Source organism: Morus notabilis, unplaced genomic scaffold (genome assembly GCF_000414095.1).
Source record: "Morus notabilis unplaced genomic scaffold, ASM41409v2 Scaffold830, whole genome shotgun sequence".
Lineage (NCBI taxonomy): Eukaryota > Viridiplantae > Streptophyta > Magnoliopsida > Rosales > Moraceae > Morus > Morus notabilis.
Window position 1 is genome coordinate 265,685 of NW_010364217.1, and position 25,620 is coordinate 291,304.

The 25,620-nt window shown below is 32.5% G+C and overlaps 2 protein-coding genes across 8 annotated transcripts; one reads left to right on the forward strand and one right to left on the reverse strand.

The window, feature by feature from the left end:
- The first annotated feature begins 3,293 nt into the window (after positions 1-3,293).
- On the forward strand, positions 3,294-7,908 carry LOC21393659 (probable serine/threonine-protein kinase PBL7). 4 transcript variants are annotated; one of them, XM_010106110.2, is made up of 6 exons: positions 3,294-3,706; positions 4,326-4,570; positions 4,662-4,797; positions 6,565-6,823; positions 6,929-7,061; positions 7,331-7,908. In XM_010106110.2, the coding sequence occupies exons 1-6, from the start codon at positions 3,493-3,495 to the stop codon at positions 7,604-7,606; spliced, it is 1,263 nt and encodes a 420-aa protein (XP_010104412.1). In that variant the 5' UTR covers positions 3,294-3,492; the 3' UTR covers positions 7,607-7,908. The 4 variants fall into 4 exon arrangements, with proteins under 4 accessions (XP_010104412.1, XP_024026545.1, XP_024026544.1 ...); XM_024170777.1 differs by having other exon boundaries at positions 4,326-4,564; XM_024170776.1 differs by having other exon boundaries at positions 4,329-4,570.
- Positions 7,909-9,334: 1,426 nt separating this feature from the next.
- LOC21412521 (zinc finger BED domain-containing protein RICESLEEPER 2) lies at positions 9,335-16,344 on the reverse strand. 4 transcript variants are annotated; one of them, XM_024170792.1, is made up of 6 exons: positions 16,128-16,344; positions 13,734-15,414; positions 13,287-13,596; positions 13,073-13,201; positions 12,519-12,558; positions 9,335-9,367 (listed from the first exon to the last, which is right to left on the reverse strand). In XM_024170792.1, exons 2-3 carry the CDS (start codon positions 15,018-15,020, stop codon positions 13,468-13,470), a joined length of 1,416 nt encoding a protein of 471 aa, XP_024026560.1. In that variant the 5' UTR covers positions 15,021-15,414; positions 16,128-16,344; the 3' UTR covers positions 9,335-9,367; positions 12,519-12,558; positions 13,073-13,201; positions 13,287-13,467. The 4 variants fall into 4 exon arrangements, with proteins under 4 accessions (XP_024026560.1, XP_024026562.1, XP_024026558.1 ...); XM_024170794.1 differs by lacking the exon at positions 9,335-9,367 and adding an exon at positions 10,271-10,411; XM_024170790.1 differs by lacking the exon at positions 9,335-9,367 and adding an exon at positions 10,271-10,524.
- Between the last annotated feature and the right edge of the window lie 9,276 nt (positions 16,345-25,620).

Genomic DNA, 25,620 nt, shown 5'->3' on the forward strand with positions numbered 1-25,620 from the left:
GAAAATAAGGGATACTCTTTCATTTCATGTTGCTCCATTCCATGGATCCCTAACAAGATTAATTTTACACCAATTTCCTCTAATCCAATTATAACCAACATGAAAGTGTGAAATATCGGAGAAGATGGATTTTAGGACACAACAAAGATAATGCCTCTTTTTTGTCACTTATGTGCAAAAGCATTCTCTCCGTTTCTCTAATGTTTTGTTCATTTTACCAATTCGAGTTTAGAATTCAAATTTTGTTATAGTAAAAAGTTCTCAGAAACATTCACATTTAACTTTTTTGTTACAATAAAAAGCTCTGACATAAAGTCACATCTCAATTCAAATTAAAAATTCAAATTAGTGAACTAAACGGGACCTAAGTATGTCCAACAAAGTGGAATTGTTTACTTGACATCACTCCTCCAATGGATTTTACACAATCAAGTTTCGGGTCTCCAAATCACTTGACAATTGTGCTTCTTCAGACACACTTAGTGCTAAACTCACGATAGAATCCAAGAGCCTCATCATTAAATGTTAACACTTCAGTTTTTGAAGAGGATAGATCAAGTGGAGTTGGTCTCATCATCCGAGTTTTTCAAGGTCAAGTCGCTGCGACATTTTCAAAGAAGGTTTATGGCTTATCGTCTCCTAAAGATGTAGAAATGAGAGCCTTCAATATTTAATATCGTTCAGTTCATGAGTTCAAATAAGAAAATTCAAATTAAAATTTAAATTTTTATGAAAAAAATACTTTAAGAAAATTTAAATCATGAATCAAACCTACCTACCAAACAAGTTCTCAATTTATAATAATCACATTATATTTATTGTGACCTCCAAAAAGTGAAGTTGGATAATAAAAAGAAAAAATAAAGTTATTTAATTTATAGGGTAAAGAGCATTTTTATTTTTTAACAATGGGTGTTATCTATTGAAAGCATTGTGGTCATCTACCAGTACATTATATGTATTCTTTACATTTGTGTGTAATATATATATATATATATATATATATATTAGTGCTCTCTAAATTTTAAAGTCATTCTCAGTTTTCCTCTTAAATTGTACATTATTTCACTTAACTCCTTTATTGTAATTTATATTAAAAATAAATAGAAAAACAGAGATTAACGCGGTCATGTAGTCTTTTTATTTGAATTTTTGTTAAAAATAAATGTATAAAAACGACATGGTCACATTTATCCCTCTCTTTTTTCGTATGATTTAACATAAATTCTTACAAAAAAAAGGCTTAAATGGGACAAATTCAAAATTTACCGGACAATATGAGAATGATCTTAATGTTCGGGGGCACTAGTGAGATAAATTAAAAAAAAAACATTGTTAACAACCATCAACCAGTTAGGGTGCGTTTGGTTGGACTGGTAGAATAGTAATGGTAATGATAATGGTAGTAAGAATGGAATGGAATAGGAATGCATTGAAAATAAAAACTGATTCTTTTATTTGGTTGGAATAATGGAATGACTTCAGAATAGAATGAAATTAATTATACTTTGACGAAAATACCCTTAAAGCATATAAACTATCGTCTTCAACCAAAGAAGCATATGTACTATCATAAAACAACCCAAGTATGAACCAAAGAGAGTGAAAAAAAAATCTGAAAAAATAATTACTTTTATCTAGAAAACCCCAAATCTAAAAATCATTGTTTCCGAGTTCTAATCATTATTCAAAGTTTATCCCAAATGTAAGAAAACCATCAATGAACAACCCCAAATCTTAAAAAAAAAAATGTATACACACACACACACGAACACGATACGAACAACACCAGATCTACAACTAAGAATAAATCCATATAGAAATATGAAAAGCCCAATCAATAGAAGCAACCGGCTTCATGTGTTTCATCTCTTTCCATGTTTTCTTAGTTTTTGAAATTTGACAAACAGTGACAATAGAAACGAAAAATGGACGGAGGCAAGTTTTGATGGTGAGCGTCGATATTGATGGTAGACCACCAGCGGCGCACGATCCAAGCTTCGATGGTGAACGTGAGCTTCGATGGTCCGGCATAGCTCGAGAGCTCTATAAGGAAGCAAGCTCCGGCGATCTCTGGCCGTGCTTGAGGTGCATTAGGAGGTGGATGCCAACTCTGATGATGGTTGGCGGCACTCGACAGTAGCATCATAGATGGAGTTTCAAGGTCAGCTTTTTGCTGGATCTGAGAGAGATTCAAATGAGTTTTGATTTTCGTGGAGTGTTTAGAAGACAAAAAGGACAGTTAGGGAAAAAATAATTCCACCAACTTAAGAATAGCAATTCACTGCCCCACTGAATGAATGACTTTTTCACCAAAATAGGTGAATGACCTTTCCATTGGAAATACCTTTCTTAAGTGATTTTGTTAACCAAACAAAAGATTTGAGTTTTAGGAAAGGGACTGTCTTTCCTTTCTATTCTGTTACCTCCAACCAAACGTGACCTTAGGGGTGAATTTGTAGATGTATTTTGACTTGTTGTTTTTCTATGACTAGACTTGGTCATAGTTAGCTTAGGCTTGGAGCAACATCCCTAGATGCGTGTGACTTCATTAAATATTTTCTAAAATTTGTTATTGTTCCCTTTTTTTCTCTTATTTTGCCTCTATAAAATTGTCTACTTTCAAACTTTAATACTTTATATTAAAATGTCCTAAAATATTTCAATTACACCCTAGTTTTTACTTTTACATAATCAAGTAGCTTCGCTCATGCTAGAACTGGTAATCAAGTCGCCAATATTTTTGCAAAAAAATTCATAGGATGGATGCTGAGTTGACTAGTTTTTTTTTGGCTCGAGAGTTGACTTGTTTATACTTCACTCAATTTCTTGATTAAAAACATATTTATTTTCCTGCCAGAAACAAAATTATTACAGGATATAGAGCCCAAAACAGAAATTTATTGTAATCTCGTTCATTTCACCGATTCAAATTTTTAATTTTAATTTTATTAGAATTAAAAATTTTCATAAAAAGTTACATCTAACTTTTTCTGTTACAATAAAAAACTTTTACATAAAATTAAATTTCAACTCAAATTAAAAATTCAAATCAACGAATTAAACGAGACTCACGATTCCATAAGTGCAAAATCTAACTCCAATTTTCTAAGGCCCAATTTATTTTACCGATTGAAATTTAAAATTTAAATTTTATTATAATAAATTTTTTTTAAAAATAATCACATTTAATTTTTTTATTATAATTATATTTAATATTTTTATTATAATAAAAAAATTTCATATAAAATCACGTGCGACCTAAATATGTCCTGTTCTCCGCGCCACGAAACAAGACAACACAATTAAGTGAGAAGACAGAGGGAGAGTCCACAGATTTCAAAGCTTCAAACTTCACCCTTCCTCTCTCCTCTCCACTGAACAACTTTCAGCATTGCATTGTAGTGTTAGGGTCAAGTTCAGATTTTTCTTTTTGTTTTTTTAAGGTTATTATTTTTATGATTAAAAGTAGAAAGTGGAAAGGAAAGGAAAATGGAGGAAGCAGAGGAGGAGTACAGAAGGAGAGAGCGGGTGGCATTGGTGGCGATTGTAGTGGTGGCATCGGTGGCAGTGGCGTCGTTGATGGTGGCATTGAGCTACTACTGCTATATCCGCAACAAAGTCTCCAGGCTTGCTAAGAACCGCGCAAGTGAGCCTCGTTTAATCCTTAACCCTCTCTTTGGTTGCAAAGGAAATTTCTCCCAAAGTATGAACCATATCAGCCTCTTATCTTTTTCTTTTTTCTTTTTTTTTTTCTTTTTGTAACTTCAGCTTCATTAGGTTTTGATTGCGAGAGAGTATTTTATAGTCATTTTCTATGTATTTGTAAAATTATCAAAAACGCCCTTTGTAAATTTGTCCAAATAGCAGAAAAATGCCTGAGGAACAGAAATGCTGGCTGCTTTTTTTTTTTTTTAATGTTTTTCTTTTAGCTAAAAGTTCTTTTTTTTTCTTCCTTTTCTTTTTTTTTTTTTTTTTTTTTAAGTTGCAGCGATTCATAATGTGCTTGCTTGCTTGTGTTTTTTTTATTTATTATTATTATTATTTTTTACAGGAAAGGGCTTTTAGCTTTTATTCTACAATCGGGGGGGTGTTGGGGGGTTATGTTCAAAATTTATTCGTTTGGTTAATTTTTTGAGGTTTAGTGCGTTAGGTTATGTTTTTTTGGTAGCTATACCAGACATAGATTAAGTGCCATAAAGAATGCTTTTCATGATTTATTAAAAAAAATACTTGCGGTACATTGAATTAATAGCCCTTTACAGCATTTATTAGTGAAACAAAGGAGTTAACTTGGAACTCTGTTTGATTGAATTTCTTTGAAGGAGTTGATCTCGAGAGCAAAATTGAGTGTCCAAATCCACAAGTTACTGCTACTTGTGAGAAAGGACTCCAAGTGTTCACCTTTAAGCAGCTACATTCTGCAACTAGTGGTTTCAGCAAGTCAAATGTCGTTGGCCATGGTGGGTTTGGGTCGGTATTCCGAGGAGTTCTCGGTGATAGCCGTAAAGTGGCAATTAAGTTGATGGATCAGGCTGGGAAGCAGGGGGAACAGGAATTCAAAGTGGAGGTTTCATCATTTTACTTGTTTGTTTTTGGACTGAGAAAAAAGGGGTAACCAATTAATTGTTCATCACTGAATCCTTCACGTTTCGTTGTAGGTGGAATTGCTAAGCAGGTTGCGTTCTCCATATTTGCTGGCTCTGCTTGGTTATTGCTCAGACAGTAATCACAAAGTGCTTGTGTACGAGTTCATGGCAAATGGTGGTCTACAGGAACATTTGTACCCTGTTAGTGGTAAGTAGAGTTCTTTAGTCGATTAAAAGCTTTTAACATGTCCAGACCTGACAAAATGGAGGTTTTGCACCTTGATTAGATTTTTTTTTTTTTTTTTTTTTTTGGGTCGTGGAGAAACATGAATGATAAAATCCCAGTATGGCAGTATCTGTAATTCATAATACGTTCAGTTATTTAGTTGTAAAGGCTTTCTTTCTTATCTGTGTTGTATAAGTCCGTAAAATGTTTTTCCCTTTTCTTTTTACATAGGGCTTGATAATCATGGCTCATTTCTCAATCCATTATATTAAAAATATGGACAAGGAAATGCATTTCCAAAGTTCTCTGTTGTCAGGTTTTTGCTTTAGGTTTAGCCCTCACGGAAAATTTGTAGAAATTGAATACCTAACCAGTATTAACTTTTGAAGCTCAGTATAAATTTTTGAATCCTTTGAAGCTCAGACTAGATGAGCATGAGAGAATAGTAAAAGAAATATGCATTTGGTTTTTCTGCTGTTCATTTGTGGTACAACTGTTATTTTGATCAATTAACATTGTTTGCTTAGTTCTATTATTATTTGGCGAATTAATGTGTCTACTTAATTCTATTGTTACCTGAATATACTCATGCTTATGAATATATTTTACAGACTGCATAAGAAATGTTTGGATTGGCTAGTTGTTAGTAGGATATGTAATATAACTCATGAAACTATTTCTTTTAGGAGTTGTTATTTTATCCTACTCTCTGTTCTTTCTTACACAGAGTCCGTTTGGATCAGGGGTTCAAATTATGGTGCTGTGAACCTTTTTCTTTTGAACTCTGAAATCTAAATAGTGTTCAAATTGCAATCCGAGCTAGATATGCAGTTAAAGTATAAATATGAAATAAGAATGAAATTTGAATTTGTATTTGGTATTTGTGTGTGTTGGGGTGGTGGGGGGACGGGACCAATTCCCAAATCCAAATTTGGGTCCTTTTTTATTGTACTAAATGCCGGTTAGAATTGGGCTTCAGGTTCAAATTGGCTGAATCCATGAGCCAAACATGCACCTAGTTTCTATCGGCGTGTTTGGCTCATGGGTTCAGCCGATTTGAACTCGCTGCCCAAATGAAATAGTTGGTTGGTTAATAAGATCTGTACTATTTTTGCAAGTGCAAATTATTCCTCCGTTTTGGATTTTTCAATTATCACTCTTAGGCTTCGTTCAGTTCACAGATTTAAGTTTTCAATTCGAGCTGAGATGTGATTTTATGTGAGAGCTTTTAACTGTAGCAATAAAGTTAGATGTGACTTTTTGTGAGAGTTTTTAACTGTAGCAAAATTGGAATTGAAAACTCGAATCGGTGAAATGAACGAGGCCTAATCTCTCCCAAATTCATGTTTTCAACACATTATCCAAATACAGATTCAGATTTTATTCCTTGTTATGATTTACGCTTTAACTGCATATCCAAATGCCACTTTGGATTGCATTAAACCACACTTTTCAGATTTCAGTCTAAAACAATAAGGTTCAAATTGCTGCAGTTCAAATTGCCACAGTTCAGATTTGAAATTATTGTGTTGTTTTTATTTTGCCATCAATTGTTTCTATCTAATCAAATTGACACTATTTCTTTTGTGGGGTAATTGTGCTATCTGGCCCTCTATCATATCTTACATTGAGTTTCTGTGTTGTTATCTTGGCATCTATTATTTCTTTCAATTTATAATAGTCTTGAACTGTTCATATTGAGAAGGCAAATTGCTGTTGGATTCATACTGGTTAAGTTTGACATGCCAGGTTCTAATGCTTTCTCCATAAGTTTGGACTGGGAAACACGGTTGAGAATAGCCCTCGAAGCTGCAAAGGGTCTGGAATATCTCCATGAACATGTTAATCCCCCCGTGATTCACAGAGATTTCAAGAGCAGCAACATTCTTCTGGATAGAAATTTTCATGCCAAAGTTTCTGATTTTGGTTTGGCCAAGCTTGGATCTGATAAAGCTGGAGGCCATGTTTCTACTCGTGTGTTGGGCACACAGGGATACGTTGCCCCAGAGTGAGAACCTTCTCTAAAGCTTTAGCTGCGATTATATCCACTGACAATTGTTTATTTGCTCTATTTGTACTAATTATTTTCCATCTAAATACCTTTGACGTGCAGGTATGCATTAACAGGGCATCTTACAACCAAGTCAGACGTGTACAGTTATGGGGTTGTCCTTTTGGAGTTGCTAACAGGCAGAGTTCCGGTCGACATGAAAAGACCTCCAGGAGAAGGTGTTCTTGTTTCTTGGGTATGGTTCTAGCTCTCCTCTCCGCTTCTTAATAAAACTATTGGCCACTCCATTTTTACAAGTCTGTAATGGAACGATATTGGAATAGTTTAGCAATTGCAAAGAAATAAATATGAGAATTAAGTATTTAGTTCAAATGTTATGGAGGATTGACCATGTCTCTCCCATGGAATCGTACTTGCTTTTAAAAGTTTTATTCTCTTATAGCCGTTTTTCACCTGAATTTTGAATGTAACTAAACTTTTGTTTTCTGATGGTATGTGTTATAGGCTTTGCCTCAGCTGACAGATAGGGACCAGGTTGTACAGATCATGGATCCTGCGCTAGAGGGTCAGTACTCGATGAAGGAGGTCATTCAGGTGGCGGCAATCGCTGCAATGTGTGTACAACCAGAGGCGGATTACAGGCCACTGATGGCGGATGTCGTGCAGTCTCTGGTGCCCTTGGTGAAGACTCACAGGTCAAATTCGAAGGTAGGAAACTATTCCAGTTTCAATGCTACAAAGTCTCCCACTACTCAGGATCTTGGTAAATCAAGTATATGAAACTAATAGAAGACCGGGAAGATCATCGATGTGCTTCCTTAGCTAACTTTGACTTTTGTGCAGTTTTTAAGACCTACTCTCTAGGCATCAGTTCCGAGCTAAGAAAACTAAATTATTGTAGCTCCTATTTCTGATGTGGTCCCAAAACACCAAAAATTTTGGCGGCAAGAGAATGTGAAATCAACCTTCTTTCTAAAACTGTGTAATTCTTTATTTACGTAGATTATTTGCATGATCTGACCTGCACTAAACTTTATATGATATGGTCTATTTCTTTTTTGAGTCTTTACGGTGAAGCATGCTATTTTTGCTCCACCAATAGCGACTGTATTTTTATCATTGAATTTATTTTTAATGGTTAAATTTACAGTAAGAATTATTTTATGTAACGCATTATAAATTTTTAATATGAATTTTTACAGATCTGACTCTTAGAAAATTAATTAACAACTGTTCTTAGTTAAATAAAATACCTGCACCGTAAAGTTTTTATCATTGAATTTATTTTTAATGGTTAAATTTACAGTAAGAATTATTTTATGTAACGCGTTATAAATTTTTAATATGAATTTTTACAGATCTGACTCTTAAAAAATTAATTAACAACTGTTCTTAGTTAAATAAAATACCTGCACCGTAAAGATTCTCTTTCTTCTTTTGACTTAAATACTTCGGCAGTAGCTTTTTAGATTAGTGGAAGAAATTGATGATTCCCTAGAAATTTGTGAGTATTTTCTGGGGCGTCTGACTCGTCTTGGAAAACAAGGCCTAATTGGTGGGGACACCCAACTTCATGTGGTTCCAACTGGATTATAACGTCACTGGGATTCCTGTGAGCCCCATTGTGGAAATATGATTCCCACAACCCACATGCATTTCAGTATTCAACGTTCCAACACGATCCTTGAAATTGAAACATAACGATCCTTGAAATTGAAACATAACGATCCTTATCATCCAATGGATCCTCAATATATCCTATATTTTTTGGGAGTTATGTACATGAGGTTTAAAAAGATCTTATGTATTAATAAGACCATCTCTAATATAAATATTAAAGTTAATTGTATATTTATCATCAAAAAGTGTAATATGATATGTTATTTTTATTTTTATTCCAATACATAATGTTATTTGAAATGCTAAATCTATTTTTTTTCTCATAATTATTAAGCTTTGATAGTTGTAAAAGTAAATTTTTATGTTTAAAATAATTAAAAAATGTAAAAGTTGTATTAATTACATTAAAAAGTAAATATTTTAACCAATAGCAATCAAATGTCGAATTTCTCACATGTTATATTTGATGGGAAATTTGTCACAAAGTATAACATATGAGAAATTTGACACAGCAAATAGCATTGCATGGGAGAGTGTTTTTTACACTGAAATGCTAAATTTACAATTGGCATGTCAATTATAGTATTGCATTAGAGATGTTTTAACAACTAACAAACCCCAAGGGGTTGGCTCAATGGTGAATCAATTAAACTAGCCAATAGCCTGTGCGTTACTGCAGAAAATACTGTTGTATTATACAAAAAGTCATAAATTTTTATAGTATAAGATTAGTTTATATATACATATATATAGATATATCTATATAATATTATAGCTTTTATTTTCTTTTTTTCTTATGTTTTTCTTAACTGCAAAATACGAATTTAAAAAAACTAATAATAATAATTAAGAAAGTTGAAAACTTACAGTGGTGTTACTGATGCTTGCAGGAACTCAAGTTTTTTATTTTGGTGGGAAAATCTGTGTATATCAAGTAAAAATAATTACATGAAAAGGTAATAAATTTTTTTAAATATGAAGTAGAACGCACGCTTCATGCGCGTGACTCATTTAAAATAACGGTTATACGAATTATCAGAAATTTAGAAAAGACGAAGAAAAATGAAAGGATAGAAGAATAATAATAATTAATATATTATCATTAGTGACTACATTAGTGACACGAGCGAGCTTTTGGCTCTTCGTGCGCCTATCGTGGTCGTTAATAGTTTTGATCCGACCACCAAAGTAATTTCTAGTTTAATTTATTTAAGAAGGTGCGACTTTATATTATTTTAGTGTATTTTTATTTAATTTTATTTTTCATTCAAATTATTTATACTATTTTCATTTGAGATGCTTTAAAAATCTGGCGCAAAATAATATTAAAATAGATAAAATCGGACCACAAATCAACACCTTTCTTTTTCATTTTTTTTTTTCTTTTTTAGTCTTTGTTTAGTTTTAGTCTTAAACGCGCGCACGTGATTAATTTAAAATAATGGCTAACACAAGTTGTTAAAAAAGAAAAAAAGAAGTAAAAAAGGCGACATAAAAGAAATGAAAATAATAATTGGAGAAATCTTAGGCAAAGAGAGAGAAAATAATTTAAGTATTTCATTGTATTTTAAATTAATTCTATTTTGTTTTGTTTAATTTTTTTTATTTAACTTGGCGTGATTTTATTTTACTTTAGCGTAATTTTGTTATATTATTTATGGTATTTTTTTCTGTATACTATTAAAAATTTGACACTAAATGGTGAAACAAACAAAATTAGACTCCAAAATCAATTTAAAATAGTAATATAATAAACAATAAAAATTTTGAAAAATGAACCGGAAATGCTATGAAACCGTCTAATTAAAAATTTCAATGGCTCATATTCGCGCGTGAGAAGCACGCGCAAGTGAAGATCGTTCAGCAAAAGTAGTAGCTGCGCAGTGGTGGGCCTGCCACTTTCTCCTTTAGCTAGCCAAGAGTCGACACGTGGCGACCTCCATGTGAAAGACCTGAAAGCCCCTGCTGAGGAAAGAGAAAAGAGAGGTGAAAAAAGAACAAACTTGGCAATTCAGCTGCCACTAGTGAGCCCCGTTACTTTCTCCTTCAGCCAGCTGATAGTCGATACGTGGTGACCTCTATACGAAAGACCCAAAAGTCTATGTTCAGCAAAGAGAAAAGAGAGAGGAAATAAGGGTAAATTTGGCAATTCAAAATGAAGGGACAAAACTGAAATTTGAGGAATTTCACTGTATAATGTACAGTAAAATATGAGTATGTGAACATTCTCAGGAAGCAGTATGTCTAAGGTTAGATTCCCATCGAGTGCTATCAATTCTTTGGGATCATGCCTGCAGCCCAAATGTCCGAGATTCTGATCCATGTCGATAGGTGCTTTGTATGAATCTCATAGATTAATTGAGACAATCTCTAAAACCACGAAAAAGAAAGGAAAAAAAAAAAAAAGGCCAATAGCTTACTGTAGATTTTTCCAATGACTTAGATAATGGTTATTTTTTTTCTTAATCATCCAATGCCTGAAAAGTAAGATGCGTGTATATCCAAATTTTATGATCTATTGTAACTCTACCGATAATATCAACCTTCTTTTCACACAAGTAATGTAAAATTTGTATTTGTAAAAAATGTCTTGTGGTTTTTTAATAACAAAATGTGTTGAGGTTATACAATAAGGAGTTTCTCTTAGGGTTAGCAATTCGTGTTAAACGTGTCAGAAATTTAAACACGAACACGAAGCGTTAATAACACAATTAACACGACACGACACGCGAACACGATTATTAAACGTGCCGTGACGAGTCGATACAAAAAAAAACACGTTTATGACCCAACTAGCAAAAATAGTAGAATTTTATATTGTATTCAAAATTATATTAATTGACTACTTAATATCACTTATAATTAAAATCATGCATAATAATCAACACACATTAAAATATCCAAAACATCACTTGTCTGAACGTGTCTTCATAAATGTTTTACTATATGATCGTCTGTTTTTCATAGTGTACCCCTATTGAAATTTTTTCCAACTGACACGTATTAGTTAATTGCTTGAGATGGTCCTAAAAGTTGGCTAAAACAAGGGTAACATGCACAACACAGAAAGGAGCATCCGAACACTAATCGAGTACTTTCTCAGGATACTTTGGGGTGATTTGAGTAATAATTTTGAGTTGAGTTTGAATTATAATTTGAGTTGAAGTTGTAACTTGAGTTTGTGTTTGGATGTACACATTTGAATTATGATTTGAATTGAGAATCTATTTAAGTTTGTATTTGGATGTGCACATTTGAATTATGATTTGAATTGAGAATCTATTTGAGTTTGTGTTTGAGTGGGTCAAAACTTAAATTTATATTTAGATAGTATTTTAATAAAAACTCAGTGGTGATGAAAAATTTTAATAGGGTATATGGGTGGAGTTTTATTCGTCTTTTCGTTGTGAATGCATAGGAAAAAAAATCATCTCAATCAGAATTAAAACAAAAAAAATTATGACATTTTTAAGAATAGAAAAAATATTATTCATTAATTTGAGTTTAAGTTTATGAACTCGAGTTTAAGGGGAAACTTGAACTCGAGTTTAGACTCAAACTCGAGTTCAAACTCGAATTCAAACTCAAGTTCAAACTCAAATTTTATAAAAAAAATATGAACTTGAATAAAGTTGTAACTCGAGTTCAAATTTTTTCTAAATTTTGTTGCAAAAGAACAACCCTTTTGTAACTAAAAAACTTTGTCTCCTTCGTGTGGCTAAAACAGGTCAGGTTCTTAAAAACTCTATCACTGTTTATACAGTGGAATACACTTGAGAGCTGTAAATGGAGATTTTCTGAAATATGAGACATATAGTTGCAGTAACATTTTCAAGAATCATCATATCAGGCACCAAAACACTTCAACAGAAAAGGAGGGGAAAAGTAGGTGCAATCTCTTGATAGCACAAAAATAGATTAGAACAGCAGAAAGTGACAACTATTAAAACTAAACATATCAGCATCTGCCTTAACAAAATAGATATAAAATCATTCATATGATTTGTGATTTCGACTGCCAGTATTCATATGAGATTAGGGAAAAAATAAATAAAGGGATAAGAAATACAACCTTTTCTCAAAGTTAATGCCACGACAGCATCATTTTCCACCTGAAAAGGCATAAAAAATTACACTCAAACACATTAACAACAAATGTTTATAATATAATATCCTCCTCGTGATAATGAAATTTAGTTTTGAGTAACCAGTACAAGGGAAAACAAAGTATAATCAACAGGGCAAATGGCTGAGAAATAGTAGGTCTACAATTCACAAGATCATGGATGGGATATGAGAGGAATAAGGTGATATATCCAAAACATCACTTATGACATATGTTTCAAAACATACCAATTACCAAATATCTAAAGAAGTTTGAAAACATAACCAAGTACATTTAAATAAGTTTGAAAACATAACCAAATATTTGAATATTTAAGTGTATAAAACATAAGATAAATATAGGAAAATGTCTTCTTTGAGCCTTGAGGTTGAATGTCCAACATACGCTCTAAAAACCAAAATTAGTTTCCAGTTGCTTTAACCTATTCATGGAAAAAGAAAACATTTTATTAATGAAATGAAAGTTATAGCTTAGGCATGCCACAAGGAAATTCTTGTTACCTTCCATTGCATTTGAGGTGTTGAGGTTGTGAGAATTTTGAGATGAACCAGTAGTGGGCTCATTGATATCCAAAGTAAAAACATCTTCAGTAATTTCATCCACAGCTTTCCGAATCGATTTGTTATTTTCTACACATAATATATAGCTTATATGGTTAAGACTTAAGATAACATAAGCTAAGACAGTAAATAAACAAAAAAATAACAAATATACCTTTATCTCCAAATAGCCAATCCCTAGTACACACCAATGCCTCAACTACGATAGGTTTAAGTGAACTCCTATATTGATCCAATACTCGTCCTCCAACACTAAAGGCAGATTCAGATGCTACAGTAGATATTGGGATACTTAGGATATCACGAGCCATGTAAGAAAGCTCCGGATAGCGAAACTAATTTCCTTTCCAAAATTCAAGAACATCCAACTCAACACTCCCTTGTACTCTTGGCTCATCCAAATAAACTTCTAACTCTGATTTCTGCATGACAGATTGCTCTTGGCTTTCAAAGTTGTTGAACTCCTATAACCACAAAGATATAAAACAAGATGAAAAAGACAAATAAAGAACAATTAGTATTCATCAATGAATGTTAAATTAACAAAATCAACATATAAATGTTTACCATGAATGCTAATTATATTCATAAACATAGTTACCTTCAATACTTTGGTTTGCCTCTGTAAAAACTTTTGTGTTGGGTTTTTAGCAATAGGAGTAGGAAGTGAAGTCACAACATTTATTGTAGAACCCTTGCTCTTAGAGTATTCAGTAAACAACTCCAAATTTCTCTTAACTTCTAAAAATTGAGGTGACCCTTTCATTCCATAAACATTGCCATACGCATAATCTACAAAATTCAACTTGTAACGAGGATCAAGCACTATCGCAATTGCCAATATCAAACTGAAATCTTTCCAATACTTCTCAAACTTGATAAGCATTGCTTTTGCCATAGCAGACAAATATGCATCTTCACTTCTCTCAGATTTCTTCAAGGACAAATAACTTGTGTACACAGTTGGAAAGTACAAGTTTGCAGTGGGGTATTTAACTCCCGAAAAAACACAAGTGATATTATAAAAGGGTTCCAAAAATTCACAAATTTTCTCGGCCTTTTCCCATTCATATGGATCAGGACAGTCCTTGTAGTTAGAATCACTCAATTCTAAATGACAAAATGCTAGTCGATAATACAAAACACTGTCAAGCATGAGGAATGTTGAGTTCCATCTTGTAGGTACATCTTGCCTCAAACCTCTCTTAGAATCAAGACCCACAAGATTTACACACTCTAAAAACTTCTTCTTTCTAATTTGGGACCCTCTTACATACTTCACACTCTCACAAATCTTTTTAACCACTGAATCAATATCTTTCAACCCCTCTTGCACTACAAGGTTCAAAACATGTGCACAACAACGAATATGAAAAAAAGAACCATCAGAAATAAGTGCATTATTTTCAATCAACTGATTCTTCAACAGATCAACAGACACATCACTAGCAGAGGCATTGTCCAAAGTAAGAGTGAAAACCTTGTATTCAATTCCCCACTCACACAATAATGCATAAAGTTTTTCAGACAATGAAATACCGGTATGTGGTGATGGCATGAAGCAAAAATTCAAAATCTTCTTTTGCAATACCCAATCTTTATCAATAAAATGGGCAGTTAATGACAAATATCCATTTGTAACTATGGAAGTCCACAAATCAGATGTCAAACAAATTCTACCGGGGCTCAACTCCAACATAGATTTTATTCTTGCTTTTTCCTGAGAAAATATTTTTTGGACATCTGTCTTTAAAGTATTTTTAGTTACCAAAGTTATCTCAGGATGCAAATATTGGTAAGTCGCCGTAATAGCTTCATATTCAACAAATGAGAATGGAAGGTCATGCAAAATGATTGCTGTTGTTATATTCACGAAAGTGTTCAGCATCAAACCTCTTTGCACTCAATGCTAAAGTCCCTTTGTCTTGTGATATCAATAGTTGGCCTACGTCACGCGTGTCTCTATGTACACATGATTGTATGTGACGTCGCATGCTTCCAGTCCCATTCTTGCTATTAGCCATATACACCACACCACACTCCTTGCATTTGGCTTTTAGCTCATGGTCTGCACCCATTGGAAGCCTTTCAAACTGGTTCCAGACAACAGAAGTATGCTTCCTTTTACGTTTAGAAATGTTGGTCGGATTCTTAGAATTAGCTTCAGGCTCAACATCCTCCTCCAACGCCAATCCAATAGGTGCATCAATAGTAGCAGCAGCGGATGCGGTAGTGCTGCCTGACTCTAAATTTACTCCAACACCATCTTGCAAATCATCCATCTACAAGTGGGAGAAAAAAATAAAGATCATCTTGTTTACACCCGAATACATGGAAGAACATTCACAAAATTCCTTTATTGTGATAAAAATGTATTCAAGCAGTTCAAAATGTTAAAAGGTTTCAGACAAGAAAAAAATCGTACTAAAACAATTCTCAAATATTAAAACAATGGTAAGAAGGCACTTGACAGATTGTTTACAACTGAACTATATAGAAAAATAAAAATAAAACAAAGCACTAAAAGTGAAACAAATGCACAGAATACGGGTGCATTCACAAACATTCACAGAATACGGGTGCATTCACAAACATTTGAAATATGGGTGCAGAATACGGGTGAATTATATGAAGGAAAAAAAAAGGCACTCAAAGTGAAACAAATACACAGAGTACAAGCACATTTACAATTACAAATAAACAAGTCTTAATAACAATAACACAATTCCATAGCAACAAGCATTAAAACCAACCAATTCTGAAACCAGAACAAACTTACAATCATAGTAGTGCAATGAATTGAGCTTGAGATGGAATCGCCAAATGAATTGAACAAAATTACATAGTTAAAATCAAAGAGACGGTAATTACGTCATGGAATCGCCAAATGAATTTAATGCGAAGAAGGAGGAGAAAATGCAGATTAGTTAAAATCAAATAGGCGCAACAAGTTAAAAGAAGAAATTGAATGCGAAGAAGAATGAGGAGTACGTACATGGAGATGGAGATGAGTCGTTGATATTGAGGAAAGTTGAAAGCCTGAAACGGTCCCGTCCGCCCCCCAAAATCAAAATCCAGAAAGGCTGAAACGGCGATGGAGATGGAGATGGATCAATGGAGATGGAAACGGCGGGTGAGGACTGAGGGGGGCGTGAGGACTGAAGACTAAGGCGGGCGTGAGGCGTGAGGACTGAGGTGGGCGTGAGGCGTGAGGACTGATAGAGAGAACTTAGGGTTTTCTCTTAAAAAATATACATATATGACCTTGATAAATGGGTCGGGCCGGGCCGGGCCGTGTCGGCCCGATTATGGCCCGTATAATTAAACGGGTTAAGCGTGTTAAACGGGCTGGCACGAATCCAGCCCGTTTATTTTCATGTTATTCGTGTCAGCCCGTTAACGACCCAATTAATAATCGTGTGGTCCAAACTCATTTATCTAGTGTCGTTTCATCGTGTTGTGTCTGAAATTGCCAGCGATGACTAGAAAAATGAAACTACCGATAGTTTTATTTTTTTCAATCGTTTTCAACCGTCAGATTTGTATAAGAAAGTGTTGCCCGATCTACATATTTTTATAATCTAATTTGATTTTAACTAAATCTAACGGTCAGAAAATTGGTCCTACTGGTAGAACGGTCCACCAGAAATAGTTTTATTATAGAACTAAGAGATACAAAACTGACAGAAAGATTTGAAAGAGATAAACTGAGAGAGAGAAGAAATCTCTGATATTAAATACTGATATCAAAAGTATATCAAATGAAATGTAAAACGTCTATATTTATAATGAAACTTAAAATTATTGTATATTATTATACATTTACGTGTTCTTACGCATTATGCAACTCGTCTGCCATTATCAGTTATCATTTTTTACTTTTACAATAAAACTTTTTTTTTTAGAACATCTCGGTTGATCCAGCAGACAAGTTATCTGCACTTTAACTGAGATAGAGATTGTCTATATTTTTCACATTAACCAACTTGGAGTAGAAGAATGTAGCAAGAAATTGTCAAATTACTATATTTGGTAGGACTCAAAGACGTAGTAATAACTATTCCGACCACAAGATTTTTCTCTTTTTTTTTTTGGTGGAAATGCCGTTAGTACGTTAGATTTGTGCCAAGTGGAATATGTTTACTTTGTCATTATAACAAAGAAGTGAATATTCCAATATTCTTTGTTTGCTAATAAATAGTATATACGACTACGTGTGTGAACAGATGACCGATTCTTTATTTTTTATTTGCTTTAATTTAACATGCGCGAAATTACAGACTTATTCTTTTGATGTTTTTGAATTAGGTAATTTAAGTGTAAATTTTGAGTTGAGTTTGAGTTATAACTTAAATTAAAGTTGTAATTTGAGTTTGTGTTTGGTTGTGTACATTTGAGTTATGGTTTGAGATAAGAATTTTTTTTGAGTTTATGTTTGAGCAAGTTAAAACTTGAATTTGTATTTAGATAGTATTTTAATAAAAACTCAATGCTGATGAAAAATTTTAATAGGGTATATAGGTCTAATTTTATTCGTCATTTCATTGTTAACGCATAGAAAAAAAATCATCTCAATCAGAATTAAAACGAAAAAGTTATATCATTTTTAAGAATAGAAAAAATATTGTTCATTAACTTGAGTTCGAGTTTCTGAACTCGAGTTGAAGGGGAAACTTGAACTCGAGTTTTAGTTCTAAACTCGAATTCAAACTCGAGTTCAAATTCAAGTTCAAACTTAAAAAAATATGAACTCGAATAAAATTATAACTTGAGTTACTTTTTTTTAAGTTTTACACTCAAAACTACTATGCCGAACAAGGCCGCATATCTTTCTTTCTTTTCTTTTCCCCGAAAGAACTCAAGAAGAGGTTGGGTAGGGCGCAAGTGGAACTAGGAGAGGATTTTGTCGTGATTCGTGAAGTGTTTTTTTTTTTTTGTTTTTTGGTGACCATTGACACAAATATTCCCTTGATTTTGAGCATAATGATCTTTTAGTCTTTGAGTTTTTATTTTAATTTATTAATCTTTCAATTTTTTTTGACAGCTTTAATCCCTAGCACTAAAATTGATAAATAAATTCTAAAATTTAACAATAATGAAAACTTAAAATTTTACATACATAATTATATTATATATAAAATTTTCTCTTTATTACTATCAAAACCTCTTAAAAACTATAACATTTTGCACATACCGTATTTATGTAAAAATTTTAATTATTATATAATAAAAATGTAATTATATTTGTTAAAGTTCAAAATTGTTCGTCAATTCAGATACTAATATATAAAAATTAAAAGTTTAAGGAGTAAAAGGTTACCATACTCAAAGTTAGAGAGACTATAATTGTATCAATGACCTTTTTTTTTTTGGCAGAAAGCAAGAGGAGTCTGTTTTTTTTTTTTTTTTTTTTTTGGGGGGGGGAACTTTTTTTTTTTTTTTTTTTTTTTTCATTGGCGGAGAGAACCTTTTTTTATTATTATTATTATTTGCATTGACAATACCGCTTTTAAATTTTTTTTTATGTAATACCGCTTTCTTTAATTAGTTGATGGTTTTTGACTGACTAGCAATCGAATCCTTTTTACTCTCTTCAGCAGCTCTCACTCAATCATTTTGTCCTACATATTTTCACGTAGTTTTCATGTTACGTTCCGTTATCGATCCCCTCAATCATTTTTACACTTATTCTTACTAGCTACAGTAATTACTTACGCTAGCTCGTTTTGGTTTGGTTTGGTTCGAAGAGGGGAAAAAAAAAAAAGGATAACGAATTTAAGATATATATAATTAGTATAATATAAATTTTCTGCTACAATCTGTTTATTTATGTCATTTTATTTTGTAAACGGAGACATATCCTGAGTAAATTTATTTTCTTTGTATGGTTATTAATAACTTCTCTCTCTCTTTAATTCGTCCTCAATATTTTGGTGGAATACGAGAAATGTTGATTGTACCATAGTGAGAAAGCGAGGCTCCAGTAACTAATGGCCAAAAGTTTTTGTTTTAATATTGTTTTTTTTTTTTTTTTTTTGGTAGAAAAGCACTCTATTATGTATTTTACTTTTTTTTTTTTCAATGATGACTAATAGTTCTATATAATATATTCTAGTAGGACCTATTGACCCTTTTATTTATTCAATGTCCTTTTCTCTTACTTCAAACAGAGCAACTCGTGATAAATATTTTGCTCCTTTCCCGTTATTAATCCCTCCATTTTTCGTCCCTACCAAACAAAACCATCTCATTATTAGTACCGGGAAAAAAAAAGAAAAAAAAAAAGAGAAAGATAATGGAATGAGAGGGCCTAGAAAAAAGTTTATCCGTAGTTTTCATCCCACTTGGATATATCATTACTAGTACCAAATTAAGGTGATGTTTGGTAGAGGGATTCGTTCTCTGATTCGAATCATGATTTGTGGTTCACTACAGTATTTTCCCTCATAAAAAATACACGTAAATTAAAAATAGTTCTAATCACATGATTCTAATCCATGAACCAAACGGACTCTAAATTCCAAACTCGCTACTTTGTATCCTACTCAAATTAAGAAGAAAATGTGTAATGCATTTGGAATTTCAAAATGTTAGTTGGCGCACAGTGGAACATTTTTTCACCTAATTCATGTAGAAAAAGACATGATATTACAGCTAGAAATTTTCTACGATAACTTAGTTGTCTAAACAGTAAACAAATATTGGACAAATATATACATTATCAAGTGGGGATATTGGTTTCCAGACTGCTATTTTGTTCTGTGTTGACCAAAGAAAAGAAAAGGAAAAAAAAAAAAATCATCGAACTTATCGTGAAGACCTTTGTAGCTGAGGATGTATATCTATTCATAGATTTTTATTGCTCAATATGGTCTCGATCGCATCTAATGCAACCAGAGTCAACGAATTATTTGATAATTTCTTCTTTTAGGTAATAGATTCCAAACCCATATTAAACACCGAGAAAAAGGTACCAATCCAAATTACTTAAAAGTAAGAAAGTTTCATATTAAGACGTAAATAGTTTTGTTTTATCTCTTACAAGGCCCAGTTAAATAACATTTTAAAACCGCTGCATTGCAATAAAGTTTCTCAGGATTGGATGGCACTTCCCCAAGATCACCACGTGTTGGCCACTGGAGCGGAGCTACCTTGAACCCGAGTAGGCTTCTGCCCACCCTTGCCCAGGGGCTCCTCATATTTCGGACCCCAATTTTTATTAGTATTTTACTATTTTACCCCTCATCAAATTCTTTTTAATCACAATATATACTTGGTATCTGAAAAAGAATCAATTATATCTCAGATTTTGATTTTTAGGTATATTAATATTTTCAAATTGCACAATTTATCTTCGACTTTTAAAAGTAGCGATATATTCAAACTTAAAACCAAAAATAAAATAAAAAGTTAACTATTCTTTTATTTAAATGTATGAATTTTGGGACGTTAAACTACCTGAGTTTTTATTACAATTTACAACTTTAGTTGAATTGGAAGAAAAAAAAAAGCCCTCGAAGATGGACAATTTTTGAGTTTCTAAGGATGTCAAGGAATGACCTTGAAGCTTAGATGACTCAAGATTTTCAAACTCTCAACTTCTGGTTGGATAAGGCCAATAGTTCTGCCGATTAGTTTGCATGAGGAAAGAAGGCTCTTTTTTATATAGGAAAATTCAGTCATTTTGAGGTTTGTACTCAGTATTCAATAGGAGCGTGTATACTTTTTATGAGAAATAATAACCAAAAAAATAAATAAAAATGGCTAGTTTCAAATTGATCCTCAAAAATAATAGTTGTCTCACTTTGTTCATACAACTCGTAATGACAAAATTTTCTTGAACTTATAATAATAAATTGTAATTTTGATACTTCCAACATTAAAGCATCAGTATTTTTATGGTTTTATCATGTGTGCCTCACTTAGGTACTTGGTAAAGTGATATATAACAAATTAAAAAACAAAATAGACTTTGAAATCTCAAAAATCTAAATAAAACACTATTCTTTCTCACTCTAACCAAGGTGTCACCTACTCCATCACTCACATCCTTTGCATTGTAATCACTTTTTTATATTTATGTGATTAAAATTGTTAATTTATTGACCTATAATTGATAAAAGTATCAAATTTGTAACTTATAATAAACTTTAAAAAAAAAGGCGTTTGTGCTATTTTGAGTTGTAAGAGAAAAATAAAATAATTTCTATTATTGGGTGGCAAAATTTAAAATTAACCCATATAAAAAGTAGTATCACAGTATTTTTCAAAAACTACGCAACACATATAAATATTAAAAAAGATCATAAAACATATTAAAAGATGACAATATAAGAATTTTTGTGTTTTGAAAATTATGCTACATAATATTTTATTTTAGAGGAGAATAATATGAGATTAATTTTTTTAAGCGGGGGCAAAATAGGAGAAACAAAAATTTTTAAGATCAAAAATTTAAAAAAAAAAAAAAAAAAAAAGCTGAGTGGGGGCTGCCCCCACTCGTCCTAACATACCTACACCACTGATGGTATACTTGCTTAGACAAGTTTTGGTCTCTGGAAATCTAATATAATTCTCTTCCAAGCTTTTAAGATTTTGGAGCTTTTACACGATGAAGTTTAAGCAGTACAAAAACGGAGCGGATTGAAGATAAAGTCATATATATAATTGTATCTGATTTTTGGGTCTTGCCAAAGTTAATTTGAGTCATGTCTCTAAGAAGGTTTAACCAGAGATGAACAATATTTGGCTTCCTATCTCCGAGGGTCTGGATGGCTGTAGACTTGTTTATGGGGCATCGTCAGCCCTTTTAAGCAAACTTGGCTTCCGCTCTGGAGCCAGAGTAAGGAGTACATTGAAGACAAGTTCAAGAGGTGAACAACTTCTCCACTGTTTTTCCATCACCGATTTATCTTGATTCTTGGCCAAGTCAATTTGAAACCCCCAAAGGGGGGACCGAAAACCAACATTAGTAAATGCGCCCATTTTACTACTATCACTACAACAAACCGAGTTATTAGTGAAAGTCATCGCTAAAAATCAAAAGTCGTTGCAAATATTATTTTTGTGACAATATGTAGTCGCAAACATGTAGCCGCAATTGATTGGTCGCAAAAACTTTTTTTGCGACGACAGAGTGCCGTCACAATTACATTTGCGATGACAATCGTCGCAAATGAGTTGCTGCAATTGTTTTGTCGGTTGTTTCGCTAAGATGACATGACATTAATTATTTGTGACACCAATTCTCAAATTATGTCTTCGCAAATAATATAGAATTTGTTGACGTGGCATTAATTTTTTTGCGACGACAATATGTCGTCGCCAATAAATTTAATTTCATTTTTTTTTAAATTCAACGTTAGTTAAATTAACATTTTTATATATAATAAAACAACAACATATAAAAGATTTACAATTACCTAACACTTGTTGGACATAAATCTATCGCAGCAACGACCCCAGTGATCTAGATTCTTGAGGTTTTTTGGAGGGTTGGCCCTAACTACATTCTCTTTTTCCGGCCCACCAAGATCTTTAAAATAGTCATGGAGGTCACTCTTCCAATCCTTATAACATTTTGAAGCCTCTCTGTCGACCACAAACTTGATGATACCGTCATCGCGGTCATAATCTAGGCACAATCATCAAAAATATCGTCACATAATGCATGTATGTATGAAATGTAATTCTACACACCACCTTTACTGCAAACCTACAGGGTAAGGCCCTATCCCATTTAGTATTGTAATTTACGCGTTGTGTCACTCATCCCACAATGCCCCTTTTCTGTAAAAATTTCGGTAGCATCTCCTTCCAGTTCTCTTAAACGTGCTATCAAATGCACACCCGGAGAACAAAGGACAATGTACCGAAACATCTACCAAAGACGCGAGTGAAATTGAACGCAAACGCGTAAATTATAGTACCAAACTGTCCAAACGGGACAATTCAAGCATCGATTACTACGTATCGATCCTTGAACGGGTCTAACGTTAATTCATGCATGCACGTGCCAAATGCAAATAAAAAAGTTGTACCTGTGTACGTCTTTTTTTTTTTTTGACTATCCAATCACATATCACAACTTAGACATCAACAAATTATGAATTAATGAAGTTTTATCAAATTTTATGAAAATTAAACCAAATTATTTTGTAATAAGTTTTTAACATTCTAATAAATATTTTATAATAGTTATTTTTAAATTTTTTTAATAATTATTATCATCATAATTAAAACTTTTTTCATTTATTAAATTTGTTAACATATTTTTTTCTTTCATTTATAACATTTTTTCAAATTGTTTATAAATTTTTAAACTGAATAAAACATTTTTTAAATTTATTAATTACTATAATATAATAATTAATTACTTTATTTTCATTTTTTACATTTAATTTTCAACTTTATTCATTTTTTATTATTTACCATTTAATGATTAAACATTTCACTATTTTTTACTTTTTATTAATTCGTAACATTTTCATCTAAATTTTTTTTATCAACAACATAATCATCATCACATCAACATTATCATACAAATTTCATTCTAATTACCACAAATGTCAATTTCAATTCTAATTCCAATTTCAATTCTAATTTCAATTTAAATTCCAATTTCAATTTAAATTCTAAATTTTTTAACTTAACAAAAATAATAATACTCACACAACATTCTAAACCACATTCACAATCTACCAACAACATCTAAATACATCCAAACCCACAAACCAAATTCAAAATCCAAAACACAACCACAAACCAAAACCAAAATTAAAAAAAAAAATCAAATTGCAAAATACCAAAAATAATAACTCACAAATTCTAAAACCCACAAACATTGGGGGTTGAAAAACGGGAAGGCTGCAGTGGAAAGAGGGCGACGACAACCGGAAAAAGGGCGACGATGGCCAGCAAAGAGGGTGATGATGGCGGTTTTTTTGGACATTTGTTTAAAAAAGAAAAATTCCCCACAAATCAAAGATTTGAAGAGAGAATGATAAATCTGAACTTTTTTCAGAGTTTGGGGGGCAGTTATGGAGGTTTTGGACGGAGAGAGGGAGAAAGGGCGAGCAAAGATCGAAAAAAAATGGAGGAGAAGGTTCTGCGATCGGGTTTATACAGGGGGACTTTTTGTAACGACAATATGTCATCGCAATTAATATAAAAGCGACACCATTCTTCATCACCTCATTAATATTTCTGAACATACTCTTGGAGTATTCAAATATTTCTTATTTGCGATGACAACTATTACTTGTCGTCGCAAATGTTTTTCGGAAAACCGCCAAATGTTCTGCCTTTTTCGTGAAAAATTAAATTTGATACATATTTGCGACGACATTTTATACATGTCGTTGCAACAAAGTAATAACCTTTAATGTAAATAAAATGGTTGTTGGAGGAAGTTTCTGGAAGTATAACTTAATTTGGCCATGTCAATGCCAACTGTACCCATTACTATTAGCGACGACATGGTGCCGCAATTAATGATTAAATTGGCGCCAAAGATGTTAGCGCCAGATTACTTTTGGCGTCAATAAATATTGACGACGACATGTCGTCACAAATATGAAAAGATCATACTTCTACGTTTTAGTGACAACATGTCGTTGTAAATAAGTTAGTATATGTGACAACCTGGCGTCTCAAATAGTAAATGCGACGAAATGTCGTTCAAAAATTTTACCTTCTTTTTTGCGATGCGAAGTCGTCGCAAATGTCTTATGATTAACAATGACAAAGGTCGTCGTTAATAAACCTTTTTGTTGTAGTGTATTACCCATCAAACCACGGCACGTGAATGTTGTAACTTAAATACGTATATCCCATTTACTCACATGATGGTATGATAGACTTCCACCTTAAAAAAAGGCTCGAATTAAAATGGGTATCAATACATATCAAATTAAAAAAAAAAAAAAAATTTGTTAAAAGTGACATAAAGTTAACAGAACATAACAGAAATCTTATTGTTCAAAACTATATCTATAGTTATAAGTAGATTCTTTTTGTTACCCTAATTTCTTTCCACTCACTTTTCCATTCTATCAATGTAGTGATGTTTCCTAAGATAGTTAATATACATGTCTAAATCACATTTGTGGCATGCCACCGTTAATAATTAAAAAAAAAAAAGACGTGGAATATTTAAAGCAGTGATTAGATTTGCATGGATGGACGTTAGTGCAAAAGTCAACCCAACTTTAGGCGGGAGGCTCCTTTTTCTTTTCTTTTCATTCCTTTTTTTTTTTTTTTTCTTCCTTCTATTGTCGAGAAGAATCTCCTACATATATTTGTTTTTTACCAGTCTCCCGAGTTTCCCAAAGCAAATTTGCTACCCAATTATTTAAAAATAAAACTCCGCGTTTTCATCATTGAGAGCAGCAAAGTTTGAATTTTCAGAGCCAAGACGCTAACAACTCTTTATGTCTGCATGCATATATCACTCGCTATAAATACATCTACATTTCATTCCTCCTCCA

What these genes read in the sequence shown, in the direction of transcription:
- LOC21412521 (XM_024170792.1), bottom strand. Translation starts at nt 15,020, where the DNA reads ATGCTGAACACTTTCGTGAATATAACAACAGCAATCATTTTGCATGAC. An exon ending in GGCAAACCAAAGTATTGAAG is followed by an intron (nt 13,597 to 13,733) that starts GTAACTATGTTT and finishes TTGTGGTTATAG; the next exon opens with GAGTTCAACAACTTTGAAAG.
- LOC21393659 (XM_010106110.2), top strand. Translation starts at nt 3,493, where the DNA reads ATGGAGGAAGCAGAGGAGGAGTACAGAAGGAGAGAGCGGGTGGCATTG. An exon ending in CAGGGATACGTTGCCCCAGA is followed by an intron (nt 6,824 to 6,928) that starts GTGAGAACCTTC and finishes TTTGACGTGCAG; the next exon opens with GTATGCATTAACAGGGCATC. An exon ending in AAGGTGTTCTTGTTTCTTGG is followed by an intron (nt 7,062 to 7,330) that starts GTATGGTTCTAG and finishes TATGTGTTATAG; the next exon opens with GCTTTGCCTCAGCTGACAGA.